A 20,590-nucleotide genomic window follows, 5' to 3' on the forward strand; every position below is an offset into this window, starting at 1 on the left:
TCTCGGAGGGGAAACGATCTACGCCAGCCAAACGTCGTGATCGGCACGGGCAGAGAGATAGATGGTAATCTAAACCGGGAGCACGGCGAAGCGTCGTCAGGGGAGAGGGAGTCCCGCGACGCGCCTGGCAGCAGTCCCAATGCGCGCGCGGCACGCCTCCTGTCGGGGCAGCGCCGTACATTGAGAGGAGGGGGTCTTCTGTGTTTGCCGCAAGATGGCTCTGCGTGTGCGGAAAGCGCAGAAGAAATGCAGCGGAAACGCACTTCGCAACTCGTGTAATTCTGACTTCTGTACGTTACATGTTCATAATTACCGATATACACCGCAGTATAACTTTCCACGGCTCGTTTCGAAGGCAACACCGCATTCACTAGAGGCGCGTTTGCACCGCTTGGAAGCATCTAACTCGTGGCTGAGTGGTAGCGTCTCCGTCTCACACTCCGGAGACCCGGGTTCGATTCCCACCGGGCCAATCTTGGAAGTTGCTTTTTATTTATGAAGCTCCTGCCGTGATTTATCGCTCACGGTCAACGCCGCCGACGCCGACACCCGACGCCGACGACACCGGCTTTTCTGCGACACGAGCTCCTTAACGCTATCGCGTTAAAATATGATTACCGACACAGTGCTCACTTCGCGCTCTGAAAAAAAAGGGGGTTTCTGCATAACTATATCCTTTGTATTGGTGAAAACAAGCTGAAACACGCTGGAGTCGATGAGGTAGGCAGTGGAATAGTAAGATATAAATTTAAGTATATACATGAATTAGAAAAGCAGGTGTATTCACGTGAAGAATGGCGCTATGTCACTTCTGCCAGGCCACTTAACGTGAAGATACTAAAAATAACTGATAAGGAATACGGTGGTACGTGAGAACATTAAACGTCATTTAAGGCATTACGTCATTTAGCTCAGAATAAAGTAAAGGCATTGAGTGCACTGGACCACACGCAGAAAACAATGTCGCGGTGGACTACGCATAAGCGCGAACAGATAGATGTCTTCCAAGCTTGTGGAACAAGGAATGAGATATGAGGGTATGTTGTCTGTCCCGAAGGGTAGGAAAAATTTTCTTGATTTAAGCCAATAAGTGCCTCCAAAACACTGAAAACTCGATGTCGCTGGAATACCGTCAGAATATATATTTGAAGAGACACTCAAGTTTTCGTTAGAGCAAGAATATCTTTGTTGCGTGCGTCAGCAACAGTAGACTGTGCTTCTCGCTCGTTGACAACTTAGCGAATGCTTCAGTACTGAACGCACAATTTGTTGACAAATGAAAGCGCTCTGTGGTATAGTTACTCTCAGCATTTATTTCGCATGAAGCTATAAGAATTTTTCCAAGTTCCTGGCACAAGCGAATTGTAGTTCACGTCACTTTCACGTATACTGTCAAATGAAGCAACGGAGATGTGACATTTTTTTAATTATGGACAGTTCGTTTCATCGGAACGGAAGCTTTTGACCACTGTCCTTTTTTTACATTCCGTTCATTTCGTGAAATTTCAATGTCGACAATAAAGTCACCACTTACAGTGATACTGGCGGCTTTCAAATAAGATCTCGAGGCGAAGACATACTCTTTGCTCTTGGAATTCGAAAAAAACAATTTGACTGGAACTTTAAGTGACGATGATCAGCAATAATTTTTCAGAGCCAGCGGTCTTAACCGAGACCTACAAGTATAACATGTGGGCAATTTTCGAGTTTTGCCCATAACATAGTGGTCTATGCAGTACCCTGTAAAAAGCCAAACTCGGGTGGTGACCAATTCGTAAACACAGCCGGCCGTAGAAGGGTAGGGTGGCGGTTTTGACAAGTAGGGTGGCGGTTCTGCTATGTACAGATTTGGTAACAATAATCTCATTACAACCTCTCAGGTTTAACTATATCTTTCTTCGGCGGCTGCAATTTTGCTATTTATACGTGGCTTACGCACATCATAGTACGCTTGAGTTTGTTTTTCTTTTACTTCAGTAGGCTGTGATATTGCTTGAGCTTTATTTTTATTTATTTTAGTGCTCAGTAGTTCAAGTAAGGGCGAAATGTTTAGTTACGCAAAACGGCTGCGCAACTAGCCATTGGAGGCACTTTGCTTGTATTTGCGGGCTTCTTTCACGCTGGGAAAAACACTTTTATGTAGCACAATAGAGCAAAAGAAAAATGTATTGGAAGATATTCATGTTCCGATACAATTTTCTCATTGACACTTTCAATCTAAACATTATAGTTCCGGAATTTATTGAATAATTAAGACTAAATATGTAATCAGGCAGAATGCAAAAAAAAAAAAAAATAGGCCGAGTATCTCCAAGCAGCAGCACACCACATTACCTTGGTTCTGTCCACCTACGCGGCATTAGAAGGTTTTGAAATCTTGGCGCATAATAGTTGGGACATCCTGTACATCAAGCAGTAAGAATAACCGATACAGATGTGCCAGAGCAATACAGTATACGTAAGTGCTTCATGCCGCCTCATACATAAAGTCTTACAAGAATATTTTGAGAGAGAACGCGCCCACTAAATCTCAACCTTTCTCACAAATAGCCTCACGAGGACTGGAGTACGTGTTCGTGACGTTCCCCGAGACCATAGAAACGCTACCATACACGCGGTTTTGGGCACTGGCTTTCTACGTTCTGGTTGCTACGAGCGCTCTCGGACCAGAGGTGAGTTCTAGGAAAAGAGACTGTCAACATAGCAATAGTGATTATCGTGACAGGCCTTTTTTACCCTTCGCAAAAGTCCTTGAACATGCTCTACATAAACGTGCACCTAATATACGGTAGGGCTCCAGTGTAAAATGAATGCGTAAGCACTCTTTGGCAACATTCCATACCCTGTAACGCGAAAAGTTTAGTGCTTTGTATCTCCCGAAAAATTAGTTATTTGCAAAGTTAAGAAATTTAATCGTTGTGACAGTCGAAATGTAGATTACTCGAAGCTTTTAAACGGTATGGTATAAATAAAGAAGACATAAAATAAAAAATTCGCAGTTCCGCCCAAAAGGCGAAGCACCGATGGCGACAGCAAATTAGTAGATAGCTGTACGAAGTAACGACTGTAGTTTTATTGATGATATGAACTTGTAAACATTCGCTTACTAACTAAATTAACAATGATAGAATGTGTAAGCATGACTCAACGGGGAATTACAAAGGAATAGACACACAGGGGCAGCGCTGTCTTCGGGTGTCTGCTTCTTTCTACGTCCTTGTTCAGTCGTGCTTACGTATTCTATCATAGATTCAAACCAACTAGCGCGTTAACTTGTTTAACTTAACTAACCAGCAGGGTGTCACGCATGCACAGGTAAACATGAACACATCTCGCTCGATGAACGCGGAAACACGCTGTGAAAATTCGGGAATGAGGAATCGCGGATGCAGCAAGCGAACAGAGCTTCATGCATGTCTCGCTTCAGCGCGAACGAACCGTTGAAATCAACGCGCATACGAAGCTACCGGCGCTACGCGCACTCTGCAAACATCGCAGGTCGCTTTGAAAATAAGGCCTGCGTGGGCGCGCACTTTAGCCACGTCGCACATCGCTTTCAAGACAGACGTGCGCTAGCAACCCACCCCTACGGCGTCCGCCAAAGCATTTACAACGGCGTCCGGGATTCAGGTGGTCAATGCTGTAGTAGACGCTGCGCTTGTCTCCACTTTAGGAGACAACGGCAGGAGTTGTCCTAACTGAAATATGCGGTTGGGGCGACTTGAGATTTGGGGGTGGGCGAACGTAAGATTTAGATATGGGCCGAATTGAGATTTTGGCGAGGCTCAATGTCCAATTCAACACTGCTAAGCGTTCTTCGAATGATGGACACCTTGCTGGCAACCCAGCACGTTGAGGCGCTTAGCGCGTTTCCATTGGGCCTTACCGAGAAACACTCAGAACGCAGGTGAGAGCTTGCATGGACAAAGAACGCGCCCATAATACAAGCTTGTGTGAGTGACAGCGAGGATGACGTGAGAGTGACAGCGAGCTTCCCCTCAGACAATACTGCGGCAGCTGGCGTTCCCTTTCGACCATTCTGCTCCTACGAGGCGCGGTCGTGCCGGGGGTTGCGGCTCAATCGATACGAGTACATTGAAGGGGCCGGATACATAGAGTTTCTCACTATAACACCTAGAGGGAAATCTGGCGCAACCATCTATGGGATTTCCTTAAGGGGCGCCGTGCCGTCATGGGATTGACGGTATATGTGTCTGCGAGGTTTGTGTTGGCTGGTGTTGCAAGAGGCTTCGTATAAAAGGTGGATGTGGCTACACAAATAGCGCGTTCTTGAAGTACAATCTGCATAAAATGTTTCGATTCAAGCAAAATTGCATCGTTACTCAACTAAAGTGCATGACGAAGGGAAGAAAAGCAAGAACAGACGACAAACTGTTTCAAAGCGAGCGCGAATCTGGTCGTCGGTCCTCAAGCTTTAACGGCCCGCTGATAATTTTTACGTATCATATAATTGTACATGCAATAACAACTACTCATAGTTAAACAGAACATGCATTTGTGTAATAATAAAGCTGAAACAGCCTGTTAGGTGCTGTTTTATTAGAACATTATTCATTGTGACAGACGGAACGGTGCTTGCCTGGCTCTCCGAGGACGATGCCAATCCAATGTCACAATATACCGACATTACCATGCATACCACAGCGCAGCAGCACCAGATTTCGCTCTAGGTAGTATCGTGAGAAACCCTAAGGCCGGATGCAGCGAGAAAATGTGACCCTTGCCTACTAAAGCCTAAGCATTTTTCTGCCACCGCAAGGGCTATGGGTAGACACGTATAAGCAAGAAAAAGCAAGTAAGCAAAACTAAGCAAAGATGAAGTCACCGCCGAACCAAAAAATGCTTAAGGATTAGTAGATTATTCTCGGAACATCTGTAGCTGTTTTTCTTAATCAACAGCTAGCTCGTAAACCATGGTGGATTGGCTTTGGAATCAGCATACGTCTACTCTTTGGACCAGAATGCCACCTTTACGTTCGTCGAATATTACCGCCTCTTCACTCGTATGCACATCTTATGTTATGGGGTAATTCTAGAGGTCATAATACGAAAACTCATATTACAGGCTTTCGTTGAAATGTTCCCTGCAGATGCTTCTTTATGGAAATTTACAACACACAATGAAATTTCTTCACATTACGGAGCAGTTAGCTCTTCAGAAATGGTGAAGGATGTCAGTCCTACCTAACACAGAGCTGCCAGTATACATTGCTCTAGCAGCTAATCTAGCTTAGGGAAACTATATATACATATTCTATTCATTCGTACTGAGTAACATGTAAATGTCGCTAAAGAAACGCACACGTAAACAAAGACAAGTAAAAAAAATCAATCATCGCAATTAGAGCCGCCCTTGTAACCAGGACGTGTTCCGTGAGTGTGGTCTGTCGTGTCGGTGGGTTAGCGGGTGTCCGTTTAGAGTCCGTGGTTTGTCGCAGCGAGTACTTGCTAGGCCCAAAGACAAGTTCCCATTCATACTGTCCTCACCCTTTTGCCAACGTGTGAGGCACTCGTATAAATGGATAGCTGCAATGCGTGCAATGGTCAGAACTCGGCAACTTTATATCTCACTGCTGCGCTCACCGCTACTGTGCAGCTGTGCGCGTTCGGCGGCGTCGTGGGAAGCCTGGCGGATTTGCTTCCGGCACTGTGTCAGAGCACCGCTGTGTGGGCGTTCGTCAGCTGCACGGTGGCCTTCGCTCTCAGCCTGCCGCTTACGTTGCGGGTACGCTTTTCCCGCAAGCTTGCTCAGTGAGACAGACAGGCACAAACACGCACGAAGCTGTGGAGTGGACCAAATTAGTTAAAAGTTTTGAAACTGAAACTTTATTTTTCAAGAACATCAGAAATATATGTACAAAGAATATTTCGACCAATGAGCCTAGAAATGGCTAGCGGCCGGCTCAGTGGAATATTCAACAAATATATGCAAAAGCCAACTAGAGGTCAGCTATTTTGATTTCTGAATCAAGATAGGTAACCACCGAAAGTGCGGCGCTGGGCGCCGTAGGTATACTGAAAGGAGTTAGAAATAGGTTTCCGTGTATAGGTCATTGAAATGTGTATTGCCCATGGATGAAGAATACATTTCAAGGCCATAGACCAGAATACAAGGAAATAATTATTTAGGCCAACAAGCTAATAGCAGTGACGTTTATACAACAAAACTAAAGACCTCAATTACACAGCATGGACAAAAATCTAACGGAGTAGTTAGAGAACTGTTAACATTACCTCAGATCTGTGTGCATGCAAGGTGGTCACACACGTCACCGAAGCAGAGAATGAAATTTAGGCATGAGAAGCTCCGGCTTGGAATATGCGTTAACGAGTCCTCATGATTGGAATGGATTGGATTGAATAACTTTAATGAAAGGTTCTGCGAGATACGCGACGCAAGGTCCCATAGAGCGGGCTACTCCCACGTTGGGACCGGGAGTTCTAACTACCTGACCGCATCGTGGGCTCGCTTGATGGCCCAGAGCTGCCCCGCCAGGTCCCTGCTGCGCAATGGTTCTTGTAGCCTGGCGGAGTCTTGACCCTTGTTTGCTTGGGTCCGACCACACGGACAGAGCAAGTGATGTACGTCCAGTGTGCTATGGCAATTTTGGCAATATGATGTTTTGTATAGGTCAGTCATGTAGTGATGTAGTCTGTTCTGCGTGGGGTACGTGTTTGTTTGAAGCATTCTGAAGGTGAGGGCTTGAGGCCTGGTGAGCGTATTGTGAGGTGTGCTGTATATTCTGCGGTCTAGATAATGGTGCTTTGTTATCTCGTTATATGTGGAGGGATGGTCCCGATTCCCGCTGGGATAGTCACGACCAGAATAGGTGGCGTCGCGAAGGGTTAGGCCTCGCGCACTCCTGTGAGCCATCTCATTGAGATTGCGAGGGGCGTCCTCGATATCTCCGAGGTGTGCCGGGAACCAGCAGATGGTGTGATGCTGCAGCGGTGCGGATCTATTGATTATTTGTAGAGCTTGGCTTGCAATTGGTGCTTTCTGAAAGGCTTTGACGGCCGGGCGTGAATCGCTGCAGATGTGGGTGGTGGTCGAATCTGTGAGCGCGATGCGATGGCGACCTGTTCTGCTATCTCGGACTTGTAGGTCTTGACTCTGAGAGCGTTTGTGACTTGACCTTGCTTATTGATCGTGGTGGCAACGAAGCCCTTCCTGGTCGGGTACTGTGTCGTGTGTACGAAGTAGGCTAAGATCTTCTTATCACGTATTTCGCGCAGGATGAACGATCCACGTGCCACCCTTATGGGCTGATGGTGCGCGGGGTTCATGTTTCGTGGGAGTGGGCGAACCGTGTAGGAGTTGCGTGCGTCCGTCGGAACGCTTTCATATAGATTCTCCATTACTTTGGTGTCATGACCTAGTTTGGCTAGGATTTCTCTACCTGGTTTGGTTCCAGAGAGTCTTGTCCATTGAGCCCGTTCTTGAGCTTCGGCAATTTCTTCAAGTGTATTGTGCACCCTCAGTTGCAGCAGGAGCTCTGTTTCGGTGTTCTTGGGGATTCCGAGTGCTAGTTTGACTAGCTTCCTCAGTTGTACATTGAGTTTGTCCTTCTCCGCTACCTTCCATCTGTGCATGGCCGCCTCTTAGGTGAAGTGGCATAACGCAAAGGCGTTTATTACCTTGAGGATATTTTCTTCCTTAAGGCCGTGTTGTCTGTATGCTACGCGTCGTATGAGATTCAAGGCATTATTCCGCTTTGTCACAATCTTCTCCACTGTTGCGGCGTTAGAGCCGTTGCTCTCAATGAGCATCCCAAGGACTCTGATCCTGCTGACGTGTGGAATGGTTCCTCCGTCTTTTGTTCTGAGGCTAATTTAGTGTGTGTCTCTGATTTCGTTCTTTGGCTTGGGACCGCTTCTCAATGGTTTGTAGATGAGGAGCTCCGGCGTCGCAGGCTAACATCGCACGCCGGTGGGAGTGAGGTATTCCTCGATCGCGTCGATCGCTTGCTGCAGAGCGCTTTGAATTGATCCCAGGCTACCTCCGGGGGCCCAAAGCGTTACTTCATCTGCGTATATCGTGTATTTGACGTTCTCGATTTGATCCAGTGTCTTGCCTAGGCCGGCTAGCGCAAGGTTAAAAAGCGTCGGAGACATGACAGAACCTTGCGGTGTGCCCTTGCCGCCATGTTTGTATTTCTGGGACTTGATTTCCCCTAGACGGAGGGTGGCCGTTCTGTCGCTCAGGAACGGTTTTGTATAAGCGTAGAGTCTCGTGCCGAGGTCGAGGTTGGAGATCGGGTAGAGTATGTAGTCATGTGATAAGTTATCGAATACCTTTTCGAGGTCTAGCATTACTCTCACATCTCTCGTGTCTGCGTCAATGATCTTATTCTTGAGGAGCTTCATGGCGTATTGGGTGGATAGCCCGGATATAAAACCGATCATTGCTGCGGGGTAGATATCTTTTTCTTCGAGATGCCTCGAGAGCCTGTTTAGGACCGCGTGCTCGTCGTTGGGCGCCTTGCCAGGCTTTAGGATGAGCACGATGACGGCTGTTTTCCAGTCTTCGGGTAGTGCTCCATTCCTCCAGATTTTGTTGATTTCCTCTGTGAGGGTTTTGATTGAGGTTTCGTCGAGGTTTCTAAGTGCCTTGTTAGTTACGCCGGCAGGCCCCGGCGCTGACTTGCTGTTTAGGTTCTGAAGCGCCGTGCGTATCTCTTCGGTTGAGAAGTCCCGATCTAGCTACGGGTTGGCTTTGCCGCGATATGCTTCGGCGGTCGTGCCTCTAGCATTTTTGGCCAGCGGGAGGTACTTGTCGGCGAGACGGTCAAGGAGCTCATTTTCCGTTGTAGTTTTGAGTTCCTCGTGCATGATCCTGTTCAGCCTACGACCCTGGTCCGCTTTAGTTCTGGTTCTGTCAAAAAGATGTTTGAGGAGGTGCCACGTCGTCCCGCTGTTAATGCGGTCGTCCGCGGCGTCGCACACCTCGTGCCATTGCTGGTTAGATAGTTGCGTGCAATATTCTGCAATCAGCCGGTTGAGGGAAGAAATTCTTTTCCTCAGCCGTCGATTGTGTCTTTGTTCTTTCCATCTCCTCAGAGCGATTGTTTGGCTTCGAGCTTGTGAGCCAGTCGGCTGTCCATGCTTTGAACGGGGAGATCTGTCTCTATTTCCTTCGTTGCCGCCTTAATGTCGGCCTTTAGTTGCGACGTCCATTGTTCAATTGATTCTTTGCCTATTCGGCGTTCGTGTCTGACCTCGCGGAACTTGTCTCAGTCGACGTACGTCATTTTTCTGGGTTCTCTGGATGGGGTGTCAGCCGCAGCCTCAACAATGTGATGATCGCTGCCGAGATCCTCGAAGAGGTTGTTCCACTGATAGATTGGAACGTTGCGGACGAAAGTGAGATCTGGCGTTGTGTCGTGATTGACCGAGTTACCCGTTCTTCTGGGGTATTCGGCGTTCATGATGAGCGTTAGGTCGAGTTCATCGGCGTCGTTTAGCAAGTACTTGCCCTTGGCTCTGCTGGCGACGTATCCGCAGGCTATGTTAGGGGCGTTGAAGTCCCCGGCCACGATCATGGTGTTGTCGCCGGCACGGTTGCGGGCGAGCTGGAGTACTTGTATAAATTTTTGTGCTCTGTGCTTGGGGCTGCTGTAAACGTTTATGATAAACATGCTTTTCGCGTTCTTGGCTCTAGGGAAGACTTCCGTGAGAATGAATTCGCAATTGCTGTAGTCGTCATTAATCTTGTGTGTCGTGTAGGCTAGCTTGTTGCTGACCAACGTGACGATACCTCTACATTTGTGTTGCGGTGTCGTTGCGGTCACGTCATAGCCGGATTGCGAGGGTGTAGCGGTATTTGTTTCTTGTAGGAGAATGACTTAGGGTTTGTCTTTTTTGGCTCGAATGTATTGTTGCAGGGGGCCTTTTTGCAGATGTAGCCCCTAGAATTCCATTGCCAAAGGCGATACGTTTCAGTTTGCACAGCCATCTTTGTTGTTGGCGTGAGGTGGCCTTTGTGAGGCCACGTTGTTGCTTTGTCTATCGAGCGACAACGCCTGAGTAGACTGTGACGTCATGGACGGGCGGTCTGCCATTTCTAGCACGTTGAGCCTCGCCCCATGGATGCTGATCCTCTCCATCATGTGTTTGATTTGTAACGTTATTCTGTCGTAACCTTCCTTGAGGGTCCCTACAGTCCTCGCAAGTTTGTCTTGCCCTTCCTTCAGTGACGCCATGGTAGTTACAAGCCCACCGAGCAGTTCCTTGATTTCCTTAATGTCAATGTCCGTGCTCGATGGATGTGCGTTTGCCACGGCTTTTCTCTTATGCGGATTGCGCGCGGATTCCGCGACCGGTACTTCTACTACCATGGGTTCTGATGTGGCTTCAGTTTGATTAGAGTCGGTGGGTGGTTGCGTTTTGTGTTGTCTGATTTCCTCGACGAGGTGTTTGATTGTTTGCCTTAACTTTTTGTTTTCGTGTTCTAGTCTTTCAATCGTATTTGCTATTTCTACTTGCTCTGGCCGTGCCATCGGACTCACCTGGCTAGCGGCCTGCTGTTGGTGCTGCTTTTCTTGTGGCTCCTGTTGTTGGTGCTGCTGAACTCGTGGGCTGGGGGCGAATGGTATCCTTGACGAGAATCTCTGGCTCGGGTTCCTGGAGCGTCCTCGCGATCGTGACGACAGGCGACCGCGGTTCTTCGATCTCGAGCGGCGCCGCTCGCCGGACAAGCGAGCATCTGCGTTGCGGCCACGTTGTCGTTGATGGTGCTACACTTGGCGTTCTTGAGCGGCGGGAAGTCGTGCTGACTCAGGGCTATTGGTCCTGATCTCGTGGTGCCTTTGCTTGCGTTGGCTGCGATTCTTCTTTCAACTCGTCTTCTTCGGACGACGTAGGGGAGTTGGAAGCGGTTCGTGCATTCCTTGCTTGCCGTGACGTGATTTCCCTCGCAGAGCGCACACTTGATCGAGGTGCACACATCATCTGCGTTAGGGCTAGCTAGTCCACAGCCTTTGCAAATTGCGTCATCGGGCGAAGGGCATACGTCCGCACGATGGCCGAGTCTGCCGCACAGATGGCACATGGCGATCTGCTTGCGGTAAAGAGAACACTTGATCAGGGCATTGTCGTATCTGACATAGTTGAGGACTCGAAAGCCGTCGAAAGCGATGATGACCGTGCCAGTTTCCTTGATTCTCCTTGCCGCCAGAGCGAGCGGGTCGCGTTGGTTGATGATCTTCCGGTTGATGGAGTCCTGCGACTCATCTGGCGGCACACTTCTTATAACGCCTTTGCACGTTTCGTGCGGCGCCGTCCTATATGCAGTGGTTTCAAACATTTGATCTCCTATGGAAAGGATGCGGGTCCTGAAGTATTTTGCTGCGTTTGCTTCGGAAGGTGTGCTGACCACCATGATGTTCTGCTTCAAATTCTGTCATATCGTGTCCTCGCTTCGCTCGTTAGGTTCGATGCAAGCAGCCATGCAAATTGCTTTGCTGGCCGTAAGTTGGCCTACCTTGGCTATGTTGATACCGCCACTTATGCGAGTCACGATCTTGATGTCATCCTGGGGTAGCGCGGGCATTCTGCTTGTTTGATCAAGGAGTTTCTCACTGTTGAGACGGTTGCGATCGTATTTCCTCCCTTTCGCTGGCGGCTAACGAGGTTGGGCTGGCTCAACGCAGTCTTGATTACTGACAGGTGCGGCGCCATGATAGTCCACCCAGCGTCTGCGGTGAAGTCTTCAGGGCTCATGTCTTGGCCATTGACTTCGTATGCCATCGCTGTAGGGTCGTTCTTGGGTGGAAGCTCGTTTGTTGTGATCGCTGGAGGCCCCCACCGCCGGGGTGTGCACAGGGAGGTATGGGGTCGGCAGCGGCTTTGTCGGAGTCGAGACTGGCGTTAATGGCGGCGGCCGCGCTCGCCGTTAGGCTTAGAGTCCGAGGTGGGGCGGCGAGAGATGAAATCACTCGTAAAAACGTACAGAGGTCACACACTTGCCGTAATATGGTCTCCTTAGGTAGAAAAGTACTTCAAGAATCCAATTCCGCGTAGAAAAGGCACAAAACTGGGCAAAAGGCACATATAAATTGGCGAGAAAGCGGGAGCTGGCGCGGACGCGTCCGCAGCAAGCACACGCTCCTTCTTCCGAGTCCTCATGAAAGAAATATAAAAGCAATCTGAGAGCTCCGAGCGTTGTAGCAGCAAGAAAAGTATACATGTTGCGCATGCTGGCGCGAAACAGTGCCAGTCCAAGCCAAGTAACGCGTTCATGCAGTTTTTATTGTGAATGAGCACTTAAACCGTCTGAATACTCGACCTCCTGCAGGAAAAGTAGTGCCGGAATAGTCATAACGGTTGATGCGTTCAATGTTCGAGTCTACGTGTTTCGTAGTAGTACGGAGGCGCGCAGAATGGGATACGTCTTTGTTTGAATGGGAGATTTCTTTGTTTATTTCAACATTATATTTACTGAATTAAGCGTTTGACGGGTTCCCGCATTTGTGTGCGTTGATGTGTGTTTAGTGCGTTCAAAGGCATGAGCTGCCATGAAACGACAGCGCGCCCTGTCAAAGCCAGGCCATTTCGCTAAAACTCATTCACCTCATCTCCTCACGACAGTATCATAACCAACGTGGTCCCCGTGCGACCACTTCAAAATGGGCGCAAATGGTCGGTTTTCTGGAAAAGCGACTATTTTGGGCCAGTCCCTCGCTGCGCCATTTTTCATTCGCGCAGCCACAGACACAAAACTGCTGAAGCGATCAGGTGTGCAGGAACAGGACCTCCGTACACAATGATGGTTATTTCACGTGGCGATGAGCATCGGTCGGCTTCAGTTGTTTTTGGTTGCCTGTCACAAATGGCCTTGCGTGAATGACGCCGGTGTGAATGAGCCTTAACAGCGCCAATTAATTTTATTATGAATAAACTTTTAAATCACCTCAATAGTCGACCTCGCACAGGCAAAGGCCGACTGTGCCTTACCATAGAAGCTGGACCCACTTTCGACGGTACCGACAACCCTTCTCACAGGCACCGCAACACCCAAACTATCCTGCCTAGTCGACGTGGAAAGCCGTGGTGGGTGCACCAAAGTAGTGGTCTGGATGACTGACTTGCCGAACGCGTTTCGAACATCTAGGTCCGCCGTCAAGAGAAAGCAGGCACAACATATGGAACTTTGAACGGAAAAGGCATGAGAACGGGAGACATGCAAGGCAGCTGCCCGCAAGTGGGACCTGGAGCCGCACAGCTTGCGTTGTGTCAATAGGCGCAGAGAATGCTTCGGCATGGCAAAGTTGTGGATCATCTCTGCAAGAAATTGTTGGCTGGTCCTGGGCAGTCTGCTGACTTCGGGTGAAGTCCTGGCCAGCCAAGTCCAAAACACGACGATCCGTTGTTGCCAGCGCTCTGCATCCCAATAATTGCCCCCTCTTCATTTGTCTGCATTCGCGTGCCCTCGCACTCAACACCTAATCGTCGTTTTACAGCGAAGCGATTAAGGGGAGTTCCACAATGGTATATGTGCGACGAAAGCAGTCCGTAAGGGGTGTCGGAGGCCGGCGTGTGACAGCGGGGTCAACACATACGTTAGAGAACCCCAAATTGTTGATTTGAAACGCATTCATTCGTGATTCCAAAATAAAATGTGCCTTTTGTATGCCTCCCTTAAATATGAAAAGCATCTTACAGCTTTTGTTTTACTATGGAGCCGTAATTTTTGTTTATCTTGAAGTGTTTTACCAGCTCTAATTTGGAAACCTGTTGCACGGCTGCAGCAGGAAACAGCTGTGGGCTCTGTTGCATAACACACGCTGCTTGGAAGGTCCGAAGCGGTTGTATGACTGGCGCGTCGGAAGGAAAAAATTCGCACTTCCGCCAGAAAGGCGAAGCACCTATTGCGATAGCGAATTAGTAGATCATCATCATCATCAGCCTGGTTACGCCCACTGCAGGGCAAAGGCCTCTCCCATAATTCTCCAACAACCCCGGTCATGTACTAATTGTGGCCATGCCATCCCTGCAAACTTCTTAATCTCATCCGCCCACCTAACTTTCTGCCACCCCCTGCTACGCTTCCCTTCCCTTGGAATCCAGTCCGTAACCCTTAAGGACCATCGGTTATCTTCCCTCCTCATTACATGTCCTGCCCATGCCCATTTCTTTTTCTTGATTTCAACTAAGATGTCATTAACTCGCGTTTGTTCCCTCACCCAATCTGCTGTTTTCTTATCCCTTAACGTCACACCTATCATTCTTCTTTCCATAGCTCGTTGCGTCGTCCTCAATTTCAGTAGAACCCTTTTCGTAAGCCTCCAGGTTTCTGCCCCGTAGGTGAGTACTGGTAAGACACACCTATTATACACTTTTCTCTTGAGGGATAATGGCAACCTGCTGTTCATGATCTGAGAATGCCTGCCAAACGCACCCCAGCCCATTCTTATTCTTCTGGTTATTTCCGTCTCATGATCCGGATCCGCAGTCACTACCTGCCCTAAGTAGATGTATTCCCTTACGACTTCCAGTGCCTCGCTGCCTATTGTAAATTGCTGTTCTCTTCCGAGGCTGTTAAACATTACTTTAGTTTTCTGCAGATTAATTTTTGACCCACTCTTCTGCTTTGTCTCTCGAGGTCAGTGAGCATGCATTGCAGTTGGTCCCCTGAATTACTAAGCAAGGCAATATTGTCAGCGAATCGCAAGTTACTAAGGTGTTCTCCAATAACTTTTATCCCCATTTCTTCCCAATCCAGGTCTCTGAATACCTCCTGTAAACACGCTGTGAATAGCATTGGAGAGATCGTATCTCCCTGCCTGACGCCTTTTTTTTATTGGGATTTTGTTGCTTTCTTTATGGAGGACTACAGTGGCTGTGGAGCCGCTATAGATATCTTTCAGTATTTTTACATACGGCTCGTCTACACGCTGATTCCGTAATGCCTGCATGACTGCTGAGGTTTCGACAGAATCAAATGCTTTCTCGTAATCAATGAAAGCTATATATAAGGGTTGGTTATATTCCGCACATTTCTCTATAACCTGATTGATAGTGTGAATATGGTCTATTGTTGAGTAGCCTTTACGGAATCCTGCCTGGTCCTTTGGTTGACAGAAGTCTAAGGTGTTCCTGATTCTATTTGCGATTACCTTAGTAAATACTTTGTAGGCAACAGACAGCAAGCTTATCGGTCTATAATTTTTCAAGTCTTTGGCGTCCCCTTTCTTATGGATTAGGATTATGTTAGCGTTTTTCCAAGATTCCGGTACACTCGACGTTATGAGGCATTGCGTATACAGGGTGGCCAGTTTCTGTAGAACAATCTGCCCACCATCCTTCAACAAATCTGATGTTACCTGATCCTCCCCAGCTGCCTTCCCCCTTTGCATATCTCCCAAGGCTTTCTTTACTTCTTCTGGCGTTACCTGTGGGATTTCGAATTCGTCTAGACTATTTTCTCTTCCATTATCGTCGTGGGTGCCACTGGTACTGTATAAATCTCTATAGAACTCCTCAGCCACTTGAACTATCTCATCCATATTAGTAATGATATTGCCGGCTTTGTCTCTTAACGCATACATCTGATTCTTGCCAATTCCCAGTTCCTTCTTCACTGTTTTTAGGCTTCCTCCGTTCCTGAGAGCATGTTCAATTCTATCCATATTATACTTCCTTATGTCAGCTGTCTTACGCTTGTTGATTAACTTCGCAAGTTCTGCCAGTTCTATTCTAGCTGTAGGGTTAGAGGCTTTCATACATTGGCGTTTCTTGATCAGATCTTTCGTCTCCTGCGATAGTTTACTGGTATCCTGCCTAACGGAGTTACCACCGACTTCCATTGCACACTCCTTAATGATGCCCACAAGATTGTCGTTCATTGCTTCAACACTACGGTCCTCTTCTTGAGTTAAAGCCGAATACCTGTTCTGTAGCTTGATCTGGAATTCCTCTATTTTCCCTCTTACCGCTAACTCATTGATCGGCTTCTTATGTACCAGTTTCTTCCGTTCCCTTCTCAGGTCTAGGCTAATTCGAGTTCTTACCATCCTGTGGTCACTGCAGCGCACCTTGCCGAGCACGTCTACATCTTGTATGATGCCAGGGTTAGCGCAGAGTATGAAGTCTATTTCATTTCTAGTCTCGCCGTTCGGGCTCCTCCATGTCCACTTTCGGCTATCCCGCTTGCGGAAGAAGGTATTCATTATCCTTATATTATTCTGTTCCGCAAACTCCACTAATAACTCCCCCCTGATATTCCTAGTGCCTATGCCATATTCCCCCACTGCCTTGTCTCCAGCCTGCTTTTTGCCTACCTTGGCATTAAAGTCACCCATTAGTATAGTGTATTTAGTTTTCACTCTACCCATCGCCGATTCCACGTCTTCATAGAAGCTTTCGACTTCCTGGTCATCAAGACTGGATGTAGGGGCGTAGACCTGTACAATCTTCATTTTGTACCTCTTATTAAGTTGCACAACAAGACCTGCCACCCTTTCGTTAATGCTATAGAATTCCTGTATGTTACCAGCTATATTCTTATTAATCAGGAATCCGACGCCTAGTTCCCTTCTATCTGCTAAGCCCCGGTAGCACAGGACGTGCCCGCTTTTTAGCACTGTATATGCTTCTTTTGGCCTCCTAACTTCACTGAGCCCTATGATATCCCATTTACTGCCCTCTAATTCCTCCAATAGCACTGCTAGACTCGCCTCACTAGATAACGTTCTAGCGTTAAACGTTGCCAGGTTCATATTCCAATGGCGGCCTGTCCGGAGCCAGTGATTCTTAGCACCCTCTGCAGCGTCGCAGGTCTGACCGCCGCCGTGGTCAGTTGCTTCGCAGCTGCTGGGGACTGAGGGCCGGGGTTTGATTGTGTTGTTCATATAGGAGGTTGTGGCCAAGTACTGCACCAGGGTGGCCAATCCTGCTCTGGTGAGGGATTGTGTTACCGGTTGTGGTCACCGGGATCACGCCACACTCCAGGCCTGTTTATGCAATTTTATCAACACGCGGATTTCTTTTCTTTTTTTTTAATCCGGTGGAAAATTGCCGGCACCGGGATTCGAACCACGGACCTCTTGCACGCGAGGCGGGTGTTCTACCGCTACGCCACCGCTGCACCCTGCACCCAATTAGTAGATAGCTGTACGAAATTAGGATAGTAGCTTTATCGACCATATAAGGTTGTAAATATTCGCTTACTAACGAAATTAACAATGACAGAATGTGTAAGCGTGGCTCAACGTTGGCCTAGAAAAAAACAGACACACAGAGACAGCGCTGTCTTTGTGTATGCGTCTTTCGACGTCCTTGTTCAGTCGAGCATAGATATTCTATCATGAATTCAAATTGACTAGCGTACCAACGTGTTTTAAATAACTTAACCCGCATGGTGTTACCCACGCATAGGAAAACATGAACACATCTCGCTCGATGAGCGCAAAAACTCGCTGTCAATATTTTAGAGAGAGGAATCGCGGCAGCAGCAAGCGAATTGACCTTCATGCGTCTCTCGCTTCAACAGGAGCGAAACGTCCAAAGCGCAGCGCATACGAAGATATCGTCACTACGCGCAATTTGCAAACACATTGAAGGCTTTGAAGATGAGACCCGCGTGGGCACGCACTTTGGCCCCGTCGCACGTCGCTTTCCAGACACACGAGTGCCGGCAATGCGTCCTTACTGCGTCTGCCAAAGGCGCCTGCTATGTCGCGGTTGTCTCACCTTTGTATGAAGCGGCGCTCTAGCAACTGTCGTAGAAGAAAGCACCTCCTCCCTCACCTGACTCCACTGCCTCGCGCGCGACAGGAGAGGGCACACATCCGGGTGGCGTTCCACGCTCGTGCACGCGATTCAACTGTATTCGCGGATTCACCCTTATACGCTTTAACTCATACGAAACTTCACGGCGACGGCAACGGCAGAAATGCGCCGGGAGTGTCCATATAATGGCTATCGCAATAAAAGTTAGTTACGTTTCACTTCTGAACGTGTGTTACGCTCAATGGTATGGACGCCGCGAACATGCCCAGCCAGCTTCACGGCGTCGAAGCACCAACGGAGAGAGAGAGAGAAAATGTCCCGTTTATTGTGTCCGTTTTATTGACAAACGATTTACGTGCAGTGGTCGGAGACCCTTTTGTCCAAGGCCCCGCTGGCCTCGGCCGCCCGCTTGACCTGTCGTATGAAGGACTGTTCTCCGGCCAGGTCTGAGCTGGTTAGCTGTGCCTCCCATTGCTCCATTGTGTGGTGTGTTTTATGAAAGGGGTGTGATTCACAATCCCAATGTGTTGTAGTCTTGGTATCCATCCGCACCACGGGCAGTCTGGCCTGTAGCGATTGGGGAACATGGCATTCTGTTTTTAAGGTAGAGGAATACCCCAGTCTGAAATTTGCGCCAGCTGGAGGCTTCCTCTCCACTGAGTTGTGGGTGAGGGGGACGGTATTTTTTTCTGATTGCACGCTGATGAGCGAGAATCTCCCGGGCATTCGCTGGGTTGGGGTCATTCCAGTGGCTACCTGGGACCATCCCAGGCGAGTCGGCCCGGTTAATAATGCCTCGGGCTAGGGAATCGGCCAGTTCGTTCCCCTCAAGGCCTGTATGACCCGGACACCATAGGATCCGGTGATGATGGGCGAATTTCGTCGGTATAACTGAGTGGCATGTTTTGGTCGCGTGGCCCCTGAGGAAAAGGCGACATGCTTCTTGAGAGTCTGTTATTATGGTGACGCTCTTGTGCGTTCGTTCCGCGTGAGCGAGGGCCATTGCCACGGCGAAAGCTTCGGCAGCCACCGGAGCACCTGTCATGACGGCTGCCGTAAATTTTTGCTGTGCTTTCGTGTCGACGATTGCCACTGCGTACCTCTTGATGTTCTTTTGGGCATTACTTGCGTTCGAGTGCACGTTCGAATACGCTGCTGCGTCCGTGTATATTGTGTTGGTGTCACGCGTAGGTTAACGCCTGGTACGCTTGCTTGAGCGAGCGGAAGGAACACACGAACGCAAGGTGCGGCACACACAACATGCATTCAATATAGACTCTTAAGAACAGGAAAACACGGTAACATTCTACTTATCGCACACGGCATGCGTCCTCCCTTACTAAGCTTACCGCGCACACTACCGCGTTTACAAACGTCTGTGCGGCGATTGTCTATTCACTGTAGTAGGAGCGCTTACAGTACCGGTACTGTTCGACGCGAGTATCGACGTCCCCCGGTCTGTGGTCTCTCGATGCGATCTGGTCGTCGTCCGTCGTTGTCAGTGTCCGGCGTCACCGATGCCCCAGCCGACGTGACGACGGCACGGTCCCTGAGGCGCTGTCGCGCTCCGACAGAGCGGGGCTCGTGCCGGCTGGCGCTCCCGGTGCGCGCCGGCCCAGCTTGGTTCTCCGGACGGGATGGTGACTGGCTGTAGCCAGCCTCCGCGCGTCTACGTTCAGAGGCAGCAACGCTGACGTGTCCTAGCAGGTAGGTCCGGGCCAGCGGTGGTTCCAGGGACGTCGGACATCTGCTCGCCGAGGCTGGTACTCGGGCGGGACGTCGATGTGTCGCCTAAGATCTGGGGCAGGACCCAGACAGGCGATCTCCGGCCGTCTTCTTCTTGGAACGCTGCGCCCGGTTACCACGTCCTTCTCTGCGCGCGCTCCTTCTCCAAGATGGCGGCTCCACGCGCCCGCTCCGCTCCTTCTTCCTCGTCCTCTTTCTTCGTTTACGCTTGTCACTCCTGACAATGGCCCCCTTGTTTTCCGAGTTTTCGCTCCGCGAAAACTTCCCTCACTGCTTGTCACCACTGGGTTTGCAGAGACACTGCACTTCCACTTCACCACACCACATATAACTTCACTGCTCCAGTTCTTCACCCATCACTGCATTTCACCGCGCTTCGCTGTACTACACCACATGTAACTTCACTTCGTCGTTGTTTCTTCGTTCACACATCACTACACTTCACCGCACTTCACTACACCCACGCGCACATCACGTAAGCACGGATGTTTCTGCCGAGTCTTAACACTACATCAATGTCAACGCCAGCACCATTCCCAAGGCATTGTCTTCCGCGAATGTTTAAGGAGGGCTCCTCAGAAGCTCTAAACACTATATGTATGCGCAGCATGCTGTTCTCAAGTATGATTGTGTACCTCTTTAGTGTTATTAACAAAAACGAACATGAGCAGCAAAGTCAGTAATCTCATTCGTGGCACGTTCACTCACGTAGTCCGCGAACTTCAGCCTACCGGTTCTTGTCTGACATGGATACAGCCAGGCAGGAAGCTGTGCACTAGTCCTGACTCTCGACGCCGGCGCCTCATCAAGACATGACCGCTGGCAGAATGATTTGGATGACACCAGGAGTTGGGGCGGGACCCAGCCCTGCATGCCGAAAGCTTGTCAAAGTTGTCGGACACAGCGATGATGCGTCCATTGCTCTTCAATTCTTGAGTCCGTCTTTTCTCAAATACCCTCGGTTTAGACATCATGCTTGTTATCTTCGCCTTCTGAGGCGTAGTTTCTGTTGCTGGGATGTCTGTTTGGTAGGTGCTTTCAGCAACCAACTCTGTGATGACCATTCCGGAGTCCTTTTGAAATGGTTGCTCAC

General features: G+C 49.0%; 1 protein-coding gene across 4 annotated transcripts in view; it reads left to right on the top strand.

Moving 5' to 3' along the window:
• The window catches only part of LOC135911055 (creatine transporter-like), a 112,473-nt gene that overhangs the window by 49,384 nt on the left and 42,499 nt on the right, over positions 1-20,590 (top strand). For 3 of the 4 annotated variants that reach the window (XM_065443145.2, XM_065443147.2, XM_070532351.1), the window contains exons 9-10: positions 2,551-2,672; positions 5,618-5,746. In XM_065443145.2, the coding sequence (XP_065299217.2) occupies positions 2,551-2,672; positions 5,618-5,746 (251 nt within the window). The remainder of the gene's footprint in view (positions 1-2,550; positions 2,673-5,617; positions 5,747-20,590) is intronic. The other variant, XM_065443146.2, reaches the window with a different exon arrangement.

This window comes from Dermacentor albipictus, chromosome 1 (genome assembly GCF_038994185.2).
Source record: "Dermacentor albipictus isolate Rhodes 1998 colony chromosome 1, USDA_Dalb.pri_finalv2, whole genome shotgun sequence".
In the NCBI taxonomy this organism is placed as follows: domain Eukaryota; kingdom Metazoa; phylum Arthropoda; class Arachnida; order Ixodida; family Ixodidae; genus Dermacentor; species Dermacentor albipictus.